The 25,468-nt window shown below is 39.1% G+C and overlaps 1 protein-coding gene across 1 annotated transcript in view; it reads right to left on the bottom strand.

Annotated features, from left to right (window-relative positions):
* Window positions 1-21,204, bottom strand: part of iars1 (isoleucyl-tRNA synthetase 1) — a 118,987-nt gene extending 97,783 nt beyond the window's left edge. Inside the window, exons 1-7 of the mRNA XM_061888025.1 lie at window positions 21,063-21,204; window positions 15,832-15,955; window positions 15,515-15,671; window positions 15,320-15,439; window positions 10,862-10,944; window positions 9,920-10,037; window positions 9,698-9,845 (exon numbers count right to left, since the gene is read on the bottom strand). Of these exons, the coding sequence (XP_061744009.1) occupies window positions 9,698-9,845; window positions 9,920-10,037; window positions 10,862-10,944; window positions 15,320-15,439; window positions 15,515-15,671; window positions 15,832-15,950 (745 nt within the window). The 5' untranslated portion in view covers window positions 15,951-15,955; window positions 21,063-21,204. The remainder of the gene's footprint in view (window positions 1-9,697; window positions 9,846-9,919; window positions 10,038-10,861; window positions 10,945-15,319; window positions 15,440-15,514; window positions 15,672-15,831; window positions 15,956-21,062) is intronic.
* Between the last annotated feature and the right edge of the window lie 4,264 nt (window positions 21,205-25,468).

Raw genomic sequence — 25,468 nt, 5'->3', positions numbered from 1 at the left:
CAGCATTAATGGTGCCTTCACAGATGTGTAAGTTACCCATGCTTTGGGCACTAATACACCCCCATACCATCACAGATGCTGGCTTTTGAACTTTGCGCCTAAAACAATCCGAATGGTTATTTTCCTCTTTGTCTGAAGGACACCACGTCCTCTGTTTCCAAATATAATTTGAAATGTGGACTTGTCAGACCACAGAACACCTTTCCACTTTGCATCAGTCCATCTTAGGTGAGCTCGGGCCCAGCCAAGCCAGCGGCATTTCAGGATATTGTTGATAAATGGGTTTTGCTTTGCATAGTAGAGTTTTAACTAGCACTTACAGATGTAGCGACCAACTGTGGTTACGGACAGTGGCTTATGAATTGTTCCTGAGCCCATGTGGTGATATCCTTTACAGACAGATGTCAGTTTTTGATGCAGTACCGCTTGAGGGATCAAAAGTCTGTAATATCGCTTACATGCAGTGATTTCTCCAGATTTTCTGAACTTTTTGATGATTTTACAGACCGTAGATGGTAAAATCCATAAATTCCTTGCAATAGCTCATTTAGAAATGTTCTAAAACTGTTCAACAATTTGCTTACTAAGTGTTGACCCTCACCCCATCCTTGTTTGTGAATTACTTAGCATTTCATGGAAGCTGCTTTTATACCCAATCATGGCACCCAACTGTTCCCAATTAGCCTGCACACCTGTGGGATGTTCCATATAAGTGTTTTATGAGCATTCCTCAACTTTATCAGTATTTATTGCCACCTTTCCCAACTTCTTTGTCACGTGTTGCTGGCATCAAATTTTAAAGTTAATGATTATTTGCCACAAAAAAAAAAAGTTTATCAGTTTGAACATCAAATATGTTTTTGTGGCATATTCAACTGAACATAGGTTGAAAATGACTTGCAAATCATTGTAATCTGTTTATATTTACATTTAACACAATTTCCCAACGCATATGGAAACGGTGTTTGTATAAACAAAACGTTTCTTCAAGCATTTCCGTGCTTACTTGTTGTACCCAAGAGGAACTATTCCTACGTGCAATTTGTTTTGAAAAGGTTTAATTACATTTTACATAAATAATAAAAGATCAGTTAAATAGAGACTTAATTCTCTCTCAAATCGTAATAAAATTTAAGTGAGAGTTGTTGTAAGATTCCCATCCCAAGTGAAAAGGCTTCTTTCTCAGTGCCTCTTCAAGTCAGCTTATTCCCAAAAATCTGTTCTTTAGGAACAGTAGTGATGGATAGTCTTTTACATGTTAACAAATATTAGTACCACATCGGTACTTCAAATACCAAAATCTTTCCTTGAAAAACTGAAAACATGCACATTTTTGTAAGAAAACAAAACCAAAGCCTTGAGATTTTTATGGAATTTTGTGACATTCAAATGAAATGGACTAGTAATTGTTTAATTAGAATTATACGGATTGAATGATGAATAAATTAATCAAAAATAAGAAATCTACAACAAATTGTTATAATTACAGCAATATGGATCAGAGAGAACGACTTACTTGAGTTTTAATGTTTGAAACATAAATGCGCGTGTGACTGAATAATAACCTCACTCGCTGTAACTGTCTTTGGTGCATCGTTCACAATCATTAAGTAAGACATGACAATGGGTAAAAAATTTTAAATGAGTTCTTAGTAGTAAATAAATGCGATCCAAAGTCTGCTTACAATGTAGACTTAGAGAGCCTATCTATCCTGCCTATAAGCGCTTTAAAAACATCCAAATAACTCCTTTAAGGTTTTGTATACATAATCTAAGCATATATGTAATGCAGTAACAGGCACATTTATAACATTTACATATTTTGCTTATATATAGGCAAACAGCACATTAATTTCAAAAACGCATGACATTCGCTTTTTCTTTTTCCAACATCACTGATTATTACTCAATGCAGACTTTATGAGAGCCAACAAACAATCAAACATCACTTACTGTATAAGGTTGGCTGTCATTCGGATGCTGACTACTGACAATCATATGTTCCCATTTAGATGAAGAGTGACTCATAATCCTTGCTAAAAAGGAGTGGAACCAAGCGTCTTTTCGCGTCGTTCTCGCCGTTTCCTGATCTAAATTGGCTGTCAATGTGCACCAATTTGTCGGAATACCTCCTCGTTCTTCAGGTGGAAGGCATGATTTATGTTCTCGAATAAAATATGACGAGCAAGGAAACGAGGAAGGGTTTTGGTGGCGATTCCTAGTGTAAGTAATGAGACAACTAACCTGCCAGTTGTCCATCTTATGCATTTTAAGATGAGAGCTGTAACAGACTGGAGAGCAACAATGACAAGAGGAATGGTAGAAAGCAGGAATAGGGTTATGCTTATGGGTTTGAGGTTTGTAAATAGGGCGACACAATTTTGCAAAAAATTTAAATTGTGTGAAGAAATCAAACACTCCCCCTTGTCTTGTTCTGCTTTACAGAAACTTCCAATTGTCTTTGTGTAAGGACAGTTAACGGGGACTTTCTTGATAAAGCCAAATAGAAAGATTGACAATATTTCATGGAGTCAAAACCTTGGCACGCTTGCTCATTCAAGCTCATAAAATAAATAAAAGTCAAAACAAAAGTAATAGCTCCTATTACAAACAGATGTATGATAGCCAGCAAAACTTTCTGATGGCTTTTGCCTTTTAAGGGCCCCAACTTAACCTGGCCAGTGAAGCTCACTGGGGGTTTTGTTGTAAAACAGACATTTTTTGTGTGCAGCTCCAGGCCTAAAAAGTCTACATTTCTGAGTTTTGTGTGAGAGGCACATACAAATACCGTATTTTCCGCACTATAAGGCACACCTAAAACCCTAAAATGTTCTCAAAAGTTGACAGTGCGCCTTATATATGGACCAATATTGAGCCACAGCAGGTCTCACAACTACGGTAAGCAGCCGCCGATTTCATTTTCCCCCACAGGAGAAGAAGCGCGCGGTGCATGCTGGGATACATGACTGTGCCAGGTGTGCCCTTTTCATTTCCATTTGTGTGTCTATGTAAAGACCCAAAAATGGCTCCTATTGAGAGACATGACTTCAGGAAAGCAGGAATTGTCACTGAACTGCTAGACAACAGCAGCGACACTGACTCCATTAATGACATCTCGAAATAGTGCAAAGCAATAATATATCAATAACTCAACGTTGCTCAAACGTTAATGTCACACAACACAACACACAAAATAAACATGTAAAGCTCACTTTATTAAGTTATTGGTCATCCACGAATCCCTCGAATTCTTCTTATTCAGTGTCCGAATTAAACATGCCACAAGAGGTCTCGCAACTACTTTAAGCAGCCGCCGACTTCATTTACCCCCGTAGGAGAAAAAGCTTGCGGTGCATTCTGGGATATAGGACGTCATTAATGGAGTCAGTGTCGCTGATGTTTTCTAGCAGTTCAGTGACAATTCCTGCTTTCCTGAAATCATATTTCTCAAGAGGAGCCATTTTGGGGTCTTTACATAAACACAAATGGAAATGAAATCGGCACGCCTCGCGCATTCATATATCCCAGCATGCACCGCGCACTTCTTCTTCTACGGGGGTAAATGAAATCGGCGGCTGCTTACCGTAGTTGCAAGACCTCTTGTGGCATGTTTAATTCGAACATTGAAGAAGAAGAATTCGAAGGATTCGTGGATGAGGAATAACTTAATAAAGTGAGCTTTACATGTTTATTTTGTGTGGCATTAACGTTTGAGCAACGTTGAGTTATTGATATATTGTTAGTGCTTTGCACTATTTCGAGTGTTACTATATTGTGATTACACAAACAATTGATTTACCGTAACAGTATCAGACTGTTTTGTACGTGTTTATTGAATCGAAGAATAGTTTCCCTCCACTATGTGATATAAATGTTGCACTACAAGTTATACCTTGCAGTTATTAAAAGATAAACGAAATACCATTTACCTCGGGGAAAATAATAAAACAGCTGTTTATTCATTTTGGGAGTGAACGGAATTGTCAGAACGCTGGTTTGTAATCAATTCCTAAAGTTTGACTGACCTGACTGTTTTGTTGACATTCTCTTTAGCGCAGCTCCATTTAATGGATGTATAACGTAACCCCAGCCTCTACTGTAGCGTCTATTCTATGCGTCTTATAATGCGGTGCGCCCTATTTATGACCAACGTTTCAAAATAGGCCATTCATTGAAGGTGCGCCTTATAGTCTGGTGGGCCTTATAGTGCGGAAAATACGGTAAATGCAGCATCTAAAGTCTATTAATGCTCTAATGTACCAATTATGTAGGATCTCTGTGTGAAAGGGGCTTCTTTCTGCTGGAGCGCAAGTTTCACTGGAAGCATCCATCAGTACAAACATGTACGAAGTAGGGCTGGGCAATATTGATATACTCGATATATCGCGGGTATGTCTCTGTGCGATATAGAAAATGACTATATTGTGATATTCGAGTATACCTTCTCACGCAGTTGCTTTTAGCTGCGGGCATTTCACTTCATGCGTTTCCCACTCTTTCTTGTCTTTCCTTCTCACAGAGACTTACAACAAGCGCACCTTCTTACATACGTCACGTGTGCAACGTCACACGCTCACGCGGAGCAGACAGGTAGCGACATGGTAACGTAGCTGTGATGCTAACGGTGCGGTGCGGGTGGTAATACGAGAGAGAGAGAAAGTGCCAATCTGGTAATAATAAGGAACAATTAATTCCCAAGAAAAACAGCACGGGATCCATCGTCTGGCGGAGGTTTGGCTTCAAGTGGGAAGATGTTGAACAATTATGCCGCAAAAGCGTTACTACAAAACGTAGTACCACTGCTAATGTAGCATCATTTGAAAAATCACCCGCTAGAGAATAAGGAGTGCTTGAAACTCCGCATGTCAACATCTCCATTCAGTGCCACACCAACAAAATGCCGAAGCAACTATTTCCAGATCAATACCGTATGAAAAAAAATTGGCAACAACAGAAGGAGATAACGTCCGCAGGAACCTACCACATAGCGAAGGACATACACTATTTGATTTCCTCACAGTGCATGTCAACATCTCTGTTTGGTGCCACAACCACAAAACGCCGAAGCGACTATTTCCACATCAACACCGTAGGACATATACTATTTGATATGCAGCTCATTTTTACGTGACACTTATTGAAATATCTTGTGTGACATTATGCACAAAAGTGCACATTATTTGTTTTAAAATATTGTAATTGGTGTTCTGTACAAAAAGTTCACTTTAATTTAGTGTTGTTTTGATGTCATCTTAGTTACATCATGCACAAAAGTGCACTAATAGCTTGTTTTAAAATGTATCTGACAATCTTGCACTTTGTTTAGAAAATGACATGAATGTTTGTGACACTGCTTAATAACGGTTTACTAAATACAGTTTTGCTAAATTGACTTAGTTGTGATTTCCCTCTCTGCATGAAAGTTTAAAATGAGCATATATTAATGCAGTACGAACAAGAATGGTTTAATGTAGACACATAGAATCATCATACTGCTGTGATTATATGCATTAAGTGTTCATTCAAGGCTCAGGCAAAATATCGAGATATATATTGTGTATCGTGATATGGCTTAAAAATATTGAGATATTAATAGAAGGCCATATCGGCCAGCCCTAGTACAAAGGCTAGAACATCATACAAGAAGACACCAAAAATATTTTTGTCGTGGCAGAGCCTTTCTGAGATGTTCCTTCATTAATTTGGTCTCAGTATATTTTTTTAACAAGAAAGACCTTAGCTGAAGTGCAAAACAACAATCAAGCCATGACAAAAACAGGATCTCCAGGCACAATCTGAAGGCCTCAGGGTTATGCACTTGATAAAATTGGCTAATACTAATAACTAACATGTTTTCAGGTCGGCTGTAAATGACGTCACAAGTCCTCATCCAATGGCTCTAAAGGAAGTACACTGACATTCTAAAATTATGACATACACAAAACCCGGAAATAATGACGCAATCACCCAACTTGGAGCATGTTCATTCAGATATTTAATTTTGTAGCAGATAACAGATATGACACAAAACTATAGTTTTGGCAACTTTCTGGCTTTAAGAAACACTGAAATAAATCCAACATATAAATCGTAGTAGTCTGTAACAGTTTAATTTTCAGATCAATCTGAGTGAAAAAATTATGTAATCACTCAATTTTTGAAAGTATAAATAATAGTATAATATATGTATAATGTTAAAGTTAAAAAGTTAAAGTACCAATGATTGTCACACACTTAAATCACCAAAAATGATTGCCGGGCGCAGCCACCGCTGCTGCCCACTGCTCCCCTCACCTCCCAGGGGGTGATCAAGGGTGATTGGTCAAATGCAGAGAATGATATCGCCACACCTACTGTTGGACTATAAGCTGCCACTTTTTTCCTACGCTTAGAACCCTGCGGCTTATAAAACAGTGTGGCTAATTTATGGATTTTTCTTCGCTAATGTCCTAAATGTTTTGGGTTCAATAGTTTTCATCAAACTCAAATAGAGACACTGAAAAGGATTGTTGTTGGTTGTATGGCGCCATCTTTTGAAAGAGTTTGCTGACTTCAGGTGTTGCGGGTGAGAATGTACTTTTACTGGAAGAAAAATCGTCCATTGTGTTTCTGCTCAAAAGGATTCTCCATTCATCACCAGTGTTTTTCAACCACTCTACTTTAATAAAAGTACATTCAAGTGCAGTCTGAATTTGAGGTACTGTAAAATAATGTGTACCAACACAAAACACGTTTAATCATTATATCAGGAACAAAATGTTTTTTATCCACAAACTCAAAAAAGATTTAAAAAAAAAAAAGATGTCTGTCTGCAGCGTTTTTTTTTTACATGTTATCTTTGCAAACACAAACAAGTCTGATTCAAAAATGCATTTTTCTGATAAAATTAGTAGGTGTGTTTACTATCCAAGTCAGGACTAATATGGTAGTTCAGTCACAAATACATTCTATGCATCTCTGAGAGTCCGCATTCATGGCAGGGTTGCATGTGAGCTGCAGCACGCAATGAGATTTAAGACTGTCTCTAAAGTTTCTTCTCCATCTAAATGTTGTGGTTCAACCTCTGTATTATTGTTAGTCAGACGTCTTTATTTTATTCTCCTGGGCTGCACTTAAGAGGGAAGAGGCAAAGCGCTGATTGGATATTAATTACGTCATTACCAGCCTGACTTTCGCGACGGGGGAACGGGAGCACACGGACCCAAACACATGCAAATGTACACAAACACATGCAAATGTACAAACCCCAAAACAAATTAATTTGGCACGTTGTTTAATCCGTAAATAAAAACAGAATACAATGAGTTGCATATCCTTTTCAACTTATATTCAATTGAATAAGACTGCAGAGACAAAATATTTAATGTTCGAACAGAGTACCTTTCAACATTAATAGTGCCTTCACAGATGTGTAAGTTACCCATCTGTGCTGGCTTTTGAACTTTGCACCAATAACAATCCGGATGGTTCTTTTCCTCTTTGGTCTGTAGGACACGAGGCCCACAGTTTCCAAAAACAATTTGAAATTTGGACTCATCAGACCACAGAACACTTTTCCACTTTACATTAGGCTGTCTTAGATGAGCTCGGGCCCAGCGAAGCCGGCGGCGTTTCTGGGTGTTGTTGATAAATTATGTTGGCTTTGCATAGTAGAGTTTTAACTTGCACTTACAGATTTAGCGACAAACTGTAGTTACTGACAGTGGTTTTCTGAAGTGTTACTGAGCCCATGTGGTGATATCCTTTACAGACGGATGTGGCTTTTTGATGCGGTACCTCGAAGGTCGATTGAAGGTCACGGCCTTGCCGCTCACGTGCAGGGATTTCTCCTGATTCTCTGAACCTTTTTATATTACAGACCGTAGATGGTGAAATCCCTAAATTCCTTGCAATAGTGGGTTGAAAAATGTTGTTCTTAAACTGTTGGACAATTTGCTCACGCATTTTGTTCACAAAGTGATATCTTGTCTTTGCAGTCTATTTAACTGAATATAGGTTGAAAAGGATTTGAAAATCATTGTATTCTGTTTTTAATTTACCATTTACACGACGTGCCGACTTCACTGGTTTTGGGGTTTGTACACAAACACACAAACGATAATGGTCAATAAAGGCGAGTTGTTCCATGCAGGTTTATACCGAGTTTCGTTGCTTCCCTACTTTTTACTACTGCGTTAGCCTCTAACAGACATTTCTGTCATGTTTGATAGAGGTAATATATGCAAATAGCTGATCACCGTGACCAAACTCAAATTAATCAAGATCCCTGATCCTGATCATAAGATCGCCCAGCCCTACGACTACCTGAAGAAAACATGCACATTTCCAGTCATTAATGATACGGCGCTACATGACAGGTAGTGGCACTCGGGAGATTGCTGTCATATATTCAATAAATGCTAACGATGACGTTGACATATTGGACACTGTTGTTATTCCATCAATGGAAAGTATGTTTGTGGATGATGACATCATTTTTCAAGATGATAATGAATCTTGCCATACAGCAAAAACTTTAAAAACTTTCCTTGAAGAAAAATGTACAAGGTCAGTGTCTTGGCCTGCAAATAGTCCGGATCCCAATCCAACTGAAAAATTGTGGTGGAATGTAATGAAAATGGTCCATGACAAGACTCCATCCTGCAAAACTGATCTGACCACAGCAATCAGAGAAAGTTGTCGCAAGATTGATGAAGAATGCTGCTTGTCACTCCTTAAGTTAATGCCTAGGATTGCGAGCGGTCATAAAAGTCAGAGGTGGTGCAACAAAGTAGCAGTGTTTTTTTGTTTGTTTTTCCATGATTCCATTATTTTTAACGCCAGAATTTTTTACTCTGCTACATCTAAAACTGAAACCGTTTTGGACTTCCACAATTAATTTTCTTAATTTTATTTTCCATCAATCTTCTTCCGTTTATCCGAGGTCGGGTCGCGGGGGCAACAGCCTAAGCAGAGAAGCCCAGACTTCCCTATCCCCAGCCACTTGGTCCAGCTCCTCCCGGGGGATCCTGAGGCGTTCCCAGGCCAGGCGGGAGACATAGTCTTGCTAACGTGTCCTGGGTCTTCCCCGTGGCCTCCTACCGGTTGGACGTGCCCTAAACACCTGCCTAGGGAGGCGTTCGGGTGGCATCCTGACCAGATGCCTGAACCATCTCATCTGGCTCCTCTCGATGTGGAGGAGCAGCTGATTTAGTTTGAGCTCCTCCCGGATGACAGAGCTTCTCACCCTATCTCTAAGGGAGAGCTCCACCACCCGGCGGAGGAAACTCATTTTGGCCGCTTGTACCCGTGATCTCGTCCTTTCGGTCATAACCCCAAGCTCATGACCCTAGGAGAGGATGGGAAAGTAGATTAACCGGTCAATTGAGAGCTTTGCCTTCCGGCTCAGCTCCTTCTTCACCACAACGGATCGATACGGCGTCCGCATTATTAAAGACGCCACACCGATCCGCCTGTCGACCTCACGATCCACTCTTCCCTCACTCGAGAACAAGACTCTGAGGTACTTGAACTCCTCCACTTGGGGCACAATCTTTTTCTTAAAGCCAGACATTTGTCATTTGAAACGACAATAGCTATATCACCTTTGTTATCTGCTTTTTTTCTACTAACAACTGAATGAACATTCAGTTGATGATTGCATATTATTTGCCAGTTGTTGTATTTGGAATACTACTCTCTGTGTCAAGTCTCTTACCTTGCACCTTAACGTAAGATAACTCAGGGTTGACACATAGGGCCAAGTTGCTGGGGAGCGTCCATGGAGTGGTGGTCCAAGCGATAAGGCACACATCCTCATTCTCAAGCAGCGGAAAGTTGACGATAACTGAAGGGTCTTGAACGTCCTGTACATGTGCAAATGTTGGGGGAAGTGAGTTTCTCTCAATGTCCTAACATGGTTGAAGGGAGTTTTGTGAACCTTGTAGTTCTGGTGGGACTCGAAGTTGGATAGCGGCGTGTTGCAGGCGGTGGAGAAAGGCATGACCTTGACACCGCGAAACACCAGACCCTTGTCATACAGCTGCTTGAACACCCACCTGAAAGTTTTAAAAAGACGCTCAACGACGACAAAAATGCAAACAAGCGTGTATGACAGCTAAAACATGCTTTGAAGCAAACTGAAAAGCCTGACATGTAAAATTAAGATGATATTCTTCACTACTAGTGTTACCATATCAGAGTTATCGTGCAGAAATATGGGGAAATAACTACAAAAGTACGCCTCAGTCACTCACCGTGTTTAAAAAAATAAAGATCAGTTAGAATAATACATAATGGTAGATGTAGATAACATTCAAAACTTTAATTTATTGAATCGAAAATATGGAAATTCCAAGATTAAGTGAATTTGTACAAAGCTAAAATTATGTATAAAGCAAACTATAAAACCTGTTACCCAAGAATGTACAACAATTCTTCTCAACAAAAGAGGGGAAATACAACCTCAGAGAAAAATCTAACTTAAAACATTTGTATGCAAGTAAGACATTTAAAACCTTTAGTTTATCATTATGTAAAATTCTATTATGGAATTGATTAACTAAAGAAATCAAACAATGTGCTAATATGATCCAATTTAAGAAACTGTTCAAACTCAGAAGTTTTTACAAAGTACAAAGAACCACCACCATGACAAACATTCTGAACTTATTAATCATCTTATTCATTTCACTGTATGAAATACAACCTACTTAACTAAGTTGTATTTATGTTATAATATTATTTATGGAGTATAGGGTAAATAAATTGAGAACAGGAAGTGAACAAAAAATTTATAAATTGAATAATGAAAATAATGAGATAATAATGTTCCTTTACTTTTTTTTGTATACTCATTAGTCCTTTACAATACCAAACATACCAGACAGTCTCCATGAACCATGGGTAGAGAGTCTTGTAGTCATGTTTAAAATCAATCCATCGTCCCATTCGATTCACTGAGTTCTGAAAGTAAACAAAAATAGCAACAATTCAGTGCTCTAATAAGGTATATAATAATGACAACTATAATATAATTTTACTGTATCTTAACAGTAATAATAATCATTAGGCCAATGATATGATATGCATATTGTCGTGTATTATGTCATTCATAAATAATGTAAACAATTATGCATGTCTAACGTTACACTTTAAATGTAGTTAGTTTGAATAGTGTTTCACTTTATTCAATTTTTTTTGTTCTTTGTTCTGGCACCTCGAACCCCCAAAATGTCAGTTGTCATCAGAAATGAACACACTACTACGACTATTGAAAATGACACTTCAATAACGTTTTTTACTAATATCAAATTGAGATGCTGTGGACATAATTGTACAACTTTTGTCCAGTCATTTTTATGTTTTTAGCAGACCTGAAAACACGGGACATGTTTTTTTTTTTAAGTTTCTGAAATAAAAACACTAAAATTCTTTCAGCATTAGCATCTTTAGAAATGCTTCAACAATACACAGACCTGCCGCTAGGTGGCAGCAGTGCTGAATTAATGAACAGGCTGACAAGGGTAATATAAGGAAATACACATAGCCCTTGGGATTATCGTAAATATGTTCAGTAATGGAGGACATACATTACAATACTCTTAAATGCAAAGAGCTGTTCACCATTTCTGATCATTATGACTGATTGCAATGCTTGTGGATGATGGCTTTCAAATATTAAAAAAAAAAAAAAAGTTTATTTGAAGTCACATGCACTTTGCAACACTTTTCATCCATATCCATTCATCCATTTTCTGCATTCGGGCGGAAAAAAACGGTTACTTTATCATAAAATGCTGTATTCTATTTGAAAGTGAGGTGTATAAACAACAGCAAAAGCTCATACAGGTATCCAAATGAAGCCTGTTAAATTTGAAATGTGCTGCAAAGTCGGGTGGCGCGACTGGAAGACATTTTTCCAAATTGAATAAATAATGTTATTTAAAAGTCGGATATATCTGTTAAATATGATACACAATACAGTAATTCTTTGTTTATGGCTGTTAAGTAGTAATACCGTATTTCCTTGAATTGCAGCAGGGCATATAGTATGCGCCTGCCTTGAATTACTGCCGGGTCAAATTCGCTTCGCAAAATAATTAGCGCATGCTTAGTATTACCGCCTGGTCAAACTGGTGACGTCACGAGTGACACTTCCCCTGTCATCATTTTCAAAATGGAGGAGGCTGATTTCAATACCGGTAATTTGAAATCGCATAAAGGGAAGAAGATTAAGAGCTATTCAGTAGGATTTAAGGTCCAATCTTACATCACACTCAAATTTTTACTGCATGCCTTTGGTAAGTGCCAGAGTGAGAAGAGGTTTTAAAATAATTAGCGCGTGCTTACTTTTACCGCATGCCTTTGGTAAGCGCAGGAGTGAGAAGAGGTTTTAAATTAATTAGCGCCCCGGCGGCAATTCAAGGAACTACGGTACATTGAATATTAGCTTTTAAATACATTGTTCAACATTATGAGAGCCCTCCATACATAAAATGACACGCCCATAGTCACATTTATACTCTTTTGATCTAATATAGTAATGCTGTCTGAGGCAGACCCATCAATAGCGACAATACCGAACAGCGTGATCTGATAGGTTTGTCTCCTCTGGTGGTCAAAACTACTGTAGCAGGGTTCGAATTTAACCACGGCAACTGCCCCAACCGCCCTCGTCATTTGCCGTACCGCCCTAAAAAAACTGACCAACATGAGCGGCCAGAAATGCCGTGACTGTCCTTCACTTTTTACTTGTTAATGGACAAAGGATGTAACAGTAAACGGTATAATGATAATTGGCGATAAAATTCCAGACGGTTAGAAACACCATCTAATTTTTTAGTTACCAATAAAACATTAATTAATGCATTTTAGGTAACACGAAGCCAGGCGCGTGCGCACTAGCGTCATTTGGCTTGATTATCATGGCGGACTAACGACAGGGAATTTGCTGGGGAGATCTTCCCTCGGAGCAAACCACTTAGTTTAACATCATTGTCCCTCCTTTCCCGCCGTGCGTTTAAGAACTGGTTCCTGTGTTTAAATGGAGACAGATGTAGACAATATTGGAGACACTTGTCCCCACACAATAGTATACAGCCAAGGAGAAAACTATTTGATGTTGTTTTTTTTTCTCTCAATACAATCCATCAGCTGCTGTGACTGAGTGTTAATGACGTGAAGCAGGCGATGTGTCGTGAACGTTGTCACAACTTGTTTAGAAATTATTGTTTTATTTGTATTCTTTGATGTTCACTTGTCCATTATCTTCAAACTTTATCAGTGTTTGAATATGCAGGCTGTGAAGATTGTGTATTTGATGTGAGAGGTGTCACTCTATTTTTGTTAGCCAAACTGTTGTACTGAATGGAGGCGTTGGAGAAAAACAAAGCTTGTATATTTGACTTTATCTTCATTATCCAAACGGCTTTGTGTTTTATTTGATATCAAAAATGACACCAATTTATTTATTTTTTTAATTACTTGGTTTTTTTTTATTTCACAAAGGTATCACTTCAAAAACCATTCATGTGACATAGCATGTTGTTAATGTGTTATTGTGTGTAATTAATTCCTATATGACATATTTCTTATTAAAACTCTAATGGATCTGTCCCGATACATCATCTATATCAGGGGTGCCCATTACGTCGATCGCGATCGACTGGTCGATCTCGGAGGGTGTGTCAGTCGATCTCAAGCCAGGCATTAAAAAATAGACATAAAAATGAGCAATCATCAATCATACCAAGACTTCACTTTCGTCAGTTGTTTGACATTCTCGGCACCCGAGGATCTTGTGAGATGACGCTGGCTGCTGCGAGCTCATATTTAAGAAAAAAATCACTAACAGGGCGGACGCAGAGAAACACATTTTATTTCTAGAGACTCCGTACCTAATGTCAAAACTTTAAAGACCGACTGCAGAGTTCCTGTCTTCACCATAAAAGACCTGTTTCATCCTGCCTGTGCTAACAAAATAAGAGTCTCAGAAAGCTAGCGTGCACAAGCTAGCAAGCTACGGAGTTTGATGCCAATGTATTTCTCCCCCGCCCTCAGCGACTTTTTTCTCACTTGCTTGCCCACCCGCACACTCACTGACATCACTCACCTGCTGCCAGACATTAAAGGGCCACACACATATGCTACTCTCATAACAAAGTGTTTAAAAACGAGTATGCAAGTTGGACAAATGAGATGCCAAGTCCAACCACTTTCATGTGGTATTGGACAGAAAGGAGGACTTTTTTTTTTCCTCCATTTGAAAATGCGGACGTTATCAGCACCACTGTCTAATTCCAATGAATGCAAGTCATCAGAATCAAATACACCAACTTATATTCTTGTCTTCATGAAAGAAAGGAATCTATGTGTGTTAAACATGCTTGTATTATCATTAAACACCATTAACTTGTTAACAAAAATGTCTCTTTCATAAATAAATAAATATAAATTATAAATAGGAATGAGGTAGATCTCCTCGACTTGGTCAATTGAAAGTAGCTCGCCTGCAGAAAAAGTGTGAGCGCCCCTGATCTACATGTACATATAAATGTACATAACTTAAATAAAGCATTTTTTTTAAAAAGTCCCTCTATCAAAATGTTAAACATTGAGATAAAAGTCATCATGTAATGACAAAAAGCTGACAAGTTGACATTTTTAAAGAATTCAATAAAACTAATACTTGTCTTCAGATATATGCATATGGTTACCTATCCATTTATCTATCATGCAATGTCCCATCTGGTAATGCCCAGTGTTATGTATTTTACTACGTACTGCTTTTATATTTCCTTTTATTATGTATTATTACTTTGAACTATTTTATATTTTTAATTTGTATCCTGTAAAGCGCCATACCAAATAAAATGTACTATTATTGTTATTATCATCTATAATCATTTTATTATACATTAAAAATGACATGATGGTATTACATTGACACCCCAACACTGCCTTACCAGTAATCAGGATTTCTATAATCTTAATTACTTTGGCCATAATGTACAACAATTTTTCTCAACAAATTAAAAATACAATCTTAGAAAAAAATTTTATTTAAAACGGCGTGATGTAGTCACTTTCTTGCCAGAAATTTCACTAAGAGTAAATAGGAGGAAAATACATATTTCTTCCTAAATATTTGATTGTGCCAACTGACATTTTCCAGGGTAGTAAAGTTAGAAAACACACTTGAAAAGTACATTTAACAATTAAGGAGCATAAATACATTGCCGCAAAATCAATAATATGCATCACATCCGCTTAAAAAATTCTGAGAAAATTACTTTTTGTCATCGACCACATTATTATTAATAATATTTTACAGGCTCACCTCCCACTCGGTCGAGTATCGCATCACGATTTTACGGCACTGTTTGTTGTACTCTGCAATGCCCATCTTGGCGACATCATCGGGACCAGTGATCCCTAAAGTCTTATCGATCTCATACTCCTGATAAAAACACAGAGTAGACAGGAAGGTGTGTTTCTTTGCCTCATACTCTAATTAAGCTATGATCATATTTACCACAGGCAGACCATGGCAGTCCCAGCCAAAGCGCCGGTCCACGTGGAAGCCACTCTGGTGGGCAAAGCGCGTCACAATGTCCTTGATGGTGCCTGCTAGGATGTGACCGTAGTGGGGTAAGCCTGTGGCAAAAGGTGGACCATCATAGAAGGTGTACCTGGTGTAGAGAAGGTGACAAGTGTTAGAGGTGCAAAATCCTTTTCTAAGGCGATGTTAAGTGTATAGGTCTTAACAAAAAACAGTGTCAATCTTTTTTGGTAAAAGCGACTTGTCAGACAAGAAGAACGGTGGATGCTTTACTTCATTCATTCCCTTACTTTGGCCGGTTTTTTGACTGTTTGAGACACTCGTAAAAACAGTCCTTGTCCTTCCACAGCTGCAGGATCTTCTCTTCCTCTGAGGGAAAGTTGATGGATTCGGGGACCGGCTCCACCATAGCGTCTGGACGACAACAACAGTACAACAAAAAAATTATGGAAAATTGGTACGGTCCAATATCAGGTACTGGCAAGGGCACAACTTCAGCTTAAACCCTTTCTGTCTGTAAATCTGTCAGAATTTCTGAATTCATTGGCGTAAAACTGTTTATTTTGTTGACCACTGACCGAAGAAAAAATAAACAAGTGTCAGTTCAAATGTGGACAGTCCATCCTTATTGGACGCAAACATCATCAGTACAATACATCATTTTACTGTAATTTGTCTTCAACTTGAAACTTATTTTAAGGTGTGGCGGTAGTAAAAATTACATTAATTTACATGAAAATGAAACCCTGAGTACAATGCTACAGTCTTAACATTTTACAGGGCGCAACGTAAGACAGACAGCAAGGACTGACAGGACCAACACATCAAGTAACAGTCAAATTACATGTCATTTGGATACAACCACACCGAACACTGACTTACCATATTTGCATGTATGCAGTCAGATTAGTTCAGCCTGATAATTAAAAACATACCAAGTCCATCCATGCTTCAATGTATTAGTTTATGGACTAATAAGTCTACTGGCTGTCACAGTAATGTCAACATACACTATAATGCCAAAAGTATTTGGCCACCTGCCTTTACTCACATATGAACTTGAAGTGCCATGCCATGGAATTGTCCAAAATGTTTTGGTATCCTGGAGCATTCAAAGTTCCTTTCACTGGAAATAAGGGGCCAAGCCCAACTCGTAAAAAACAACCCCACACCATAATTCCTCCTCAACCAAATTTCACACTCGACACAATGCAGTCTGAAATGTAGCGTTTTCCTGGCAACCCCCAAACAAAGACTCATCCATCAGATTGCCGGATGGAATAGCGTGACTAATCAGTCCAGGGAAGGCGTCTCCACTGCTCTAGTCCAGTGGTAACATGCTTTACACCAGTGGTTCTCAAATGGGGGTATGCGTACCCCTGGGGGTACTTGAAGGTATGCCAAGGGGTAAGTGAGATTTCTTTTTTAATATATTTTAAAAATAGCAACAATTCAAAAATCCTTTATGAATATATTTATTGAATAATACTTCGACAAAATATGAATGTATGTTCATAAACTGTGAAAAGAAATACAACAATGCAATATTCAGTGTTGACAGATAGATTTTTTGTGGACATGTTCCATAAATATTGATGTTAAAGATTAATTTTTTTGTGAAGGAATGTTTAGAATTAAGTTAATGAATCCAGATGGATCTCTATTACAATCCCCAAAGAGGGCATTAAGTTGATGATTACTTCTATGTGTAAAAATATTTATTTATAATTAAATCACTTGCTTATTTTTCAACAAGTTTTTAGTTATCTTTATATATTTTTTTCGAAATAGTTCAAGAAAGACCACTACAAATGAGCAACATTTTGCCCTGTTATACAATTTAATCAATCAGAAACTGATGACATAGTGCTGTATTTTACTTCTTTATCTTTTTTTTTCAACCAAAAATGCTTTGCTCTGATTAGGGGGTACTTGAATGAAAAAAATGTTCACAGGGGGTAAATCACTGAAAAAAGGTTGAGAACCACTGCTTTACACCACTGCATCCCACGCTTTGCATTGGACTTGGTGATCTATGGCTTAGATGCAGCCGCCCGGCCATGGAAACCCATTCCATGAAGCTCTCTGCATACTGTATGTGGGCTAATCGGAAGTAAAGGTGAAGTTTGGAGCTCTGTAGCAACTGACTGTGCGGAAAGTCTTTGCACTATGCACCTCAGCATCCGCTGACCCCTCTCTGTCAGTTTACGTGGCCTACCACTTGGTGGCTGAGTTGCTGTTGTTCCTAGAGATGTCCGATAATATTGGACTGCCAATATTATCGGACTGCCGATAAATGCTTAAAAATGTAATATCGGAAATTATCGGTATTTGTTTCAAAAAGTTAAATTCATGACTTTTTAAAACGCCGCTGTACAGAGTGGTACACGAACATAGGGAGAAGTACAGAGCACCAATAAACCTGAAAAGACACTGCCTTTGCGTGGCGGCCCAATCACATAATATCTACGGGTTTTCACACACACAAGTGAATGCAAGGCATACTTGGTCAACAGTCGTAAAGGTCACACTGAGGGTTGCCGTATAAACAACTTTAACACTGTTACAAATATGCGCCACACTGTGAATCCACACCAAACAAGAATGAAGAATGAACATCTGCACCGTAACACAACATAAACACAACAAATACCCAGAACCCCTTGCAGCACTAACGCTTCTGGGGCGCTACAATATACACCCCCCACCTCAACCTTCTCATGCTCTCTCCAAATTTCCAGCTGCTGTCTTGAGGCATTTTAATAAAATTAATGCACTTTGTGACGTCAATAATAAATATGGCAGTGCCATGTTGGCATTTTTTTCCATAAGTTGAGTTGATTTATTTTGGAAAACCTTGTTACATTGTTTAATGCATCCAGCGGGGGCATCACAACAAAATTAGGCATAATAATGTGTTAATTCCACAACTGTATATTAGTGTTGTGTCGTTCGCGAACGATTCGTTCAAAAGAACGAATCTTTTGAGTGAACGTACTGAACCGAAAAACTTCATGAACTGATTCGTTTCTTTCTCAGTTCAGTTGAGCTCCGCCGCGACCATGCCGGCATGAGTGGAACTGGCGCATTCTGTGACTCACTGAACCCTCGACGCAGCCAGCTACTCATCATGGAGGCGGGAGGAGGGACTGAGCGAACGATTCGTTCCCCGCGGATTAACGACACAAATCACTCAGTGAACTACAACGCACTCGCGGACCTACTGACACAGAGAACTGACTGTGTCGCGGAAGAGGACGTCACATTGAGGCTCTCGTTCAGTCACTGTGCGCGTCGTTCATTGGGTGCTGAGGGCTTGTGTCGTTCGCGAACTGACACACACCAAGATCTGCCGCTGGGGAAGCTGTTACTGACTGACTCATGATTCGCCGACCTGCACACAGAACTGCTGCTGCAGAAGAGATTCGTTGAACTAATCTTTTCAATCAATCGATCAATGTTTATTTATATAGCCCTAAATCACTAGTGTCTCAAAGGGCTGCACTAACCACAACGACATCCTCGGTAGAGCCCATATAAGGGCAAGGAAAACTCACACCCAGTGACAATGATGACTATGAGAAGCCTTGGAGAGGACCCCCCACCCCACTAAAAACATCATATTACAGTATAGTACATGGTAATTGGGATTTGTTATATATTGTTTATCAATCAATCAGTAATTATTTATATAGCCCTAAATCATTAGTGTCTCAAAGGGTGGCATAAACCACGAGAACATCCTCGGTAGAGCCCACATAAGGGCAAGGAAAACTCACACTCAGTTTGAACGAATCAATTTAAGGAACTGATTGTAGTGATTCAGTACAGTCAAAAGAACTGCCAATCCCATCACTACTGTATATATCAGTATCGGTTGATATCGGAATCGGTAATCAAGAGCTGGACAATATTGGAATATCGGCAAAACAGCCATTGTCGGACATCTCTAGTTGTTCCCAAACGCTTCACTTTTCCTATAATAAAGTTGACTTCGGAATATTTAGCAGCGAGGAATTTTCACGACTGGATTTGTTGCAGAGGTGGGCATCCTGTGACAGTTCCACGCTGGAAATCACTGAAAGCGGCCCATTCTTTCACAAATGTTTGTAGAAACAGTCTCCATGCCCAAGTGCTTGATTGGATACACCTGTGATTAGGACACCTGATTCTCATCATTTAGATTACACAACGGTAGTGGGTCCCATTACAGTGGGGGATGAGTCTGCATACAGAGATGAGGTCCTGAAACTATCTGCGTGGTGTTCAGTGAATAATTTGGCACTGAACACCACAAAAAACCAAGGAACTCATCTTTGACTTCTACATCAACGGTGAGGAGGTGGAGAGAGTCAGCTCCTTCAAGTTCCTCGGCACCCTCATATCTGCTGACCTGTCCTGGACTCAAAATATAACTGCGGTCATCCGGAAGGCCCAGCGGAGACTCCACTTCCTGAGGGTGCTGAGGAAGAACAGACTGGAGAGGCAGCTGATGGTGACCTTCTATCACTCGGCTGTCGAGAGCCTGCTGACGTACTGCATAACAGTGTGGTACGCCAGCTGCACGGAAGCAGACAAACAGGCGATTCAGAGGGTCATAAAGTCTGCACAAAAAATCATCGGCTGTCCCCTGCCCTCCCTGAAGGTTTTACACAACTCCCGTTGCCTCAACAGAGCAAAATACATTACCAAAGACAGCACACACCCTGGCTTCCACCCGTTCGACTTGCTACCATCAGGCAGGCGCTAGAGGTGCATCACAGCCAGAAGAAACAGGCTCAGAGACAGCTTCTTTCCCAAAGCTGTCACCATGTTGAACTCTAACTTAAAATAATAATAATAATTCACCCCTATACAATATCCTGCCCTAATACGCTACTGTGCAATACTACCCTTCGAGTGCAATACGTCCGACACTGATTGTGTTTTATTACTTCAGTACTCTTGTCTTGTTCTGTATATTGTACAGTATTTTGTATTTTGAACTTCTATAGTGTTTTGTATATTGTACAGGATTGCTTATTATTTTTATTGGATAGTAGTCTGCTTATTTCAATAGTTAGTTTTTCCTTCTTACCTCCTATGTCATTTATTTCACCCCATATTTGTTCCAACTACCGCACCTTAAGTTGGAGTCTTTAATCTCGTTATATGCAAATATAATGACAATAAAGTTCATTCTATTCTATTCTAGATGGGTGGCCAAATCCTTTTGGCAATATAGTGTATATAAATATGTCAACACCCGGTCTCACGTCAAGAAGACGTATTGGCATATTATAAAAGAAGCTGCTGTATATTAAAATAATTTCATTATAAATTGACTTAATTTACTCAGCCTTTTCAAAACAGTGGTTAGCTAACATGCTCGGTTAGCCGCTCAATGTTTGAGTTAGCTGTAAGAAAACCAGCACAAAAGGAGTTTTTGAGTGAAAGCGTTTAAAAAGCAGCAGACAGTCGCAGATTTGGTGAGAAGCGAGACATAGTTTTGAAGTTTTAGAAGGTTAAGTGCTGTACTCACATGTTGTCTTCCCCCGGCTGACAAGAGAGACAAGAAATGATGCAAGAAAGCGTCAGCGTGAGTGGAAGTGACGTCAGGCTCAAACTGACGTTGGCTTCAAGGTAGAAATTGAAGTGGGAATTTCTATACACGCGGTTGGGGAAACGCAACCTGGCGACTTTGTAAAGTCCGTGATCCTCGGTATGACACACGGATTCATTTGGAGCGTCGAAAAACAGTCATTATGTGTGCGGACTCTTTCTGTCCATCTGTGGTCGTCATGTTTGCACTTACAGATTTCGTTATGTTTTCAATTGCGGTAGTAAAGCCTCGATATCCAAGCGACATCAAACTACACACTGTGTCCTATGCCAGTGGTTCTCCTCCTTTTTTTCAGTGATGTACCCCCTGTGCAGAGGTGGGTAGAGTAGCCAGAAATTGTACTCAAGTAAGAGTACTGTTACTTTAGAGATTTATTACTCAAGTAAAAGTAAGGAGTAGTCACCCAAATATTTACTTGAGTAAAAGTAAAAAGTATGTTGTGAAAAAACTACTCACGTACTGAGTAACTGATGAGTAACCTGATTACGGCAACAAATAATGCACAAAAACATAAAAATAGCAGGAATATCTCTTAAGCAACTAAAACAATAATATATATTAAATAATAGTACACTAGCCTTTAAATAGACTCCCTTTTTAGACCAGTTGATCTGCCGTTTCTTTTCTTTTTCTCCTATGTCCCACTCTCCCTTGTGGAGGGGGTCCAGTCCGATCCGGTGGCCATGTACTGCTTGCCTGTGTATCGGCTGGGGACATCTCTGCGCTGCTGATCCGCCTCCGCTTGGGATGGTTTCCTGCTGGCTCCGCTGTGAACGGGACTCTCGCTGCTGTGTTGGATCCGCTTTGGACTGGACTCTCGCGACTGTGTTGGATCCATTATGGATTGAACTTTCACAGTATCATGTTAGACCCGCTCGACATCCATTGCTTTCCTCCTCTCCAAGGTTCTCATAGTCATCATTGTCACCGATGTCCCACTGGGTGTGAGTTTTCCTTGGCCTTATGTGGGCCTACCGAGGATGTTGTAGTGGTTTGTGCAGCCCTTTGAGACACTAGTGATTTAGGGCTATATAAGTAAACATTGATTGATTGATTGATTGATTGATTGATAAAATAAAATAAAAAATGGCACATTGAGCCACAATAACTTAACAGCACCATAGGCTCAGTAGGCATTCATTGATTTGATTGATTGAAACTTGTATTAGTAGATTGCACAGTACAGTACATATTCCGTACAATTGACCACTAAATGCTAACACCCCAATAAGTTTTTCAACGTTTATCAATTACTTAATAAATGACCAAGTAAAGGTGATCTACCTCATATATACATATACATACACACACATATCATTTATACACACACATATCATATATATATATATATATATATATGTATGTATATACATACATTTATATATACAGTATATAATTTATATTTATTTATTTTGCCATTTTTGTTGACATGTTAAAGGTGTTTTAATGAATATACATGCATGTTTAACATATAGATTCCTATCTTTCATGAAGACAAGAATATAAGTTGGTGTATTACCTGATTCTGATGACTCGCATTGATTGGAATCAGACAGTAAAGTGCTGATGACGTCCACGTTTTCAAATAGAGGAGAAAAAAAGTTCCTATATTCTAATACCACATGAAAGTCGTTGGTTTTTGGCATCTTATTTTTCCAGCTTCCATATTCGTTTTTATACACTTTACAAGAAATACATTGGCGGCAAACTCCGTAGCTTGCTCGCTTGTTTGCGCTGGCTTTCGAAGACTCTTATTTTGTTAGCGCAGGCGCGATGGAGCGGCACTTTTATTGTGAAAACAGGAACTGTGTGACCAGTCTTTAGGCTTTTGACGGGAAGTACGGTTGAAATAAAAAGTGTATTTTTTCCTTTACACTTTTGATTGATTGATTGATTGAAACTTTTATTAGTAGATTGCACAGTACAGTACATATTCCGTACAATTGACCACTAAACGGTAACACCCCAATAAGTTGTTCAACTTGTTTAAGACGGGTCATGTGACCGCCTGGCTCTGTTTGATTGGTCAACGTCACTAGTGACTGCATGTGATTGGTGTAACGCAGGCGTGCGTAGATCCTACTTTGAAGCTCCGTCATTAACCAAAACAAACATTAATAGATCGATTAAAAAAAAGTAGCGAATAGCGAGCTGAATGTAGATAAATGGAACGGAGTAAAAGTAGCTTTTCTTCTCTATAAATATACTCAAGTAAAAGTAAAAGTATGTTGCATAAAAAATACTCGTAGAAGTACAATTTATCCCAAAAGTTACTCAAGTAAATGTAACGGAGTAAATGTAGTGCGTTACTACCCACCTCTGCCCCTGTGAACATTTTTTTAAATTAAGTACACCCTAATCAAGTGTTTTTCAAGCTTTTTTTGAGCCAAGGCACATTTTTTGCGTTGAAAAAATGCGGAGGCACACTACCAGCAGAAATTATTTAAAATTGAAACTCACTTAACAGTAAAATGTGGTTGTCGCAATTGTTGGATATGACCTTAAAAGCATAGGTGTCAAACTTTGGCCCGCGGGCCAAAGTTGGCCTGCCGTGTAATTTCATTTGGCCCTTGAGGTAATATCAAATTAACATAAGAGCTGGCCCGCCGGTGTTATACAGCGGTGCCGCCATAACACCGCATTCACCGATTTCCCGGGAGACTCTCGAATTTCAGTTTCCCTCCCGAAAATCTCCTGGTGCAACCATTCTCCCGAATTCCACCCGGACAACAATATTGGAGGTGTGCCTTAAAGGCACTGCCTTTAGCGTCCCCTACAGCCTGTCGTCAAGTCTGTTTTTCCTTCTCCCAAACATCACCCAGTCACGTGATATATGTGGCTTCTACAAACATGTAAGTAAATGCAAGGCATACTTGATCAACAGCATACAGGTCACACTGAGGGTGGCCATATAAACAACCTTAACACCGTTACAATTATGCGCCACACTGTGAACCCACACCAAACAAGAATGACCAACACATTTCGGGGGAACATCCCCACCGTAACACAACATAAACACAACAGAACAAATACCCAAAAGCAGCACTAACTCTTCCGGACCGCTACAATATACACCCCCTCCCCGCTACCAACTAACCCTGCCCACCTGAGCCCCGACATTAACTGAGCAGTAAAAAGGCCTGAATGGTTGATTTATTCGTTGTTATTTTATTTTCAAATTTATTAGCCTCTGTTAATATTTACCTCAGAAGGCTGCAAATACAAAAGAGGCATCCATGCATCCATTTCTACCGCTTATTCCCTTTCGGGGTCGCGGGGGGCGCTGGCGCCTATCTCAGCTACAATCGGGCGGAAGGCAGGGCATTTAATTTTTATTTAAATTTGATTTGATATGCCATTGATATGTTTTAATTATTATTATTATTGTTATTTGAAACTCAATTTTGCATGTCACTATACAGTTATATAAGCCTTGCTTGTTCGATATTCAATGAAAAACTTGTTTGGGTCCCTATTAAAAGGTTAATTTGTTCAACCTCGGTCCGCGGCTTTGTTCAGTTTTAAATTTTGGCCCACTCAGTATTTGAGTTTGACACCCCTGTCTTCAAGCATAAGCAAACATGCATCATTATAGGTCTTGTCTCGAAGTAGATGTACTTTCACCACCTGTCACATCACATCATGACTTATTTTCACTTTTTTGCTGTTTTCCTGTGTGTAGTTTTACTTCTTGTCTTGCACTCTAATTTTGGTGGCTTTTTCTCTTTTTGTTGGTATTTCACTGTAGCAGTTTCATGTCTTCCTTAAAGCGATATTTCCTGCATCTATTTTGTTTTAGCAATCAAGAATATTTCAGTTGTTTTCATCCTTCTTTGTGGGGACATTATTGATTGTCATGTCTTCTTTCAGTTGTACATTGTGGACGCCGTCTTTGCTCCACAGTAAGTCTTTGCTGTTGTCCAGCATTCTGTATTTGTTTACTTTTGTAGCCTGTTAGGTTCTGAATAGCCTTCCCTAAGCTTTCTTAGCATTTCTTAGGGGCGCCCCCACATTTCGTTTACTTTTAGTTTAAGCATTAGAAACCTTTTTACCTGCATGCTGCCTCCTGCTGTTTCCGACATCTACAAAGCAATTAGCTACCGGCTGCAAGAGCTCTAGACAGCACCGACCCTCAACAACAACACATCATTTGCAGACTATAATTACTGGTTTGCAAAAAATATTTTTAACCCAAATAGGCGAAATTAGACTAGTGTGTTGAAAAACACTGCCCTAATCGGAGCAAAGCATTTTTGGTTGAAAAAAAAGACATAAAGAAGTAAAATACAGCACTATGTGATCAGTTTCTGATTTATTAAATT

This window comes from Nerophis ophidion, linkage group LG02, assembly GCF_033978795.1.
Source record: "Nerophis ophidion isolate RoL-2023_Sa linkage group LG02, RoL_Noph_v1.0, whole genome shotgun sequence".
NCBI classification, from domain to species: domain Eukaryota; kingdom Metazoa; phylum Chordata; class Actinopteri; order Syngnathiformes; family Syngnathidae; genus Nerophis; species Nerophis ophidion.
Note: the sequence above shows the minus strand (reverse complement) of the source record. Positions and strands in the feature narration are given on the sequence as shown.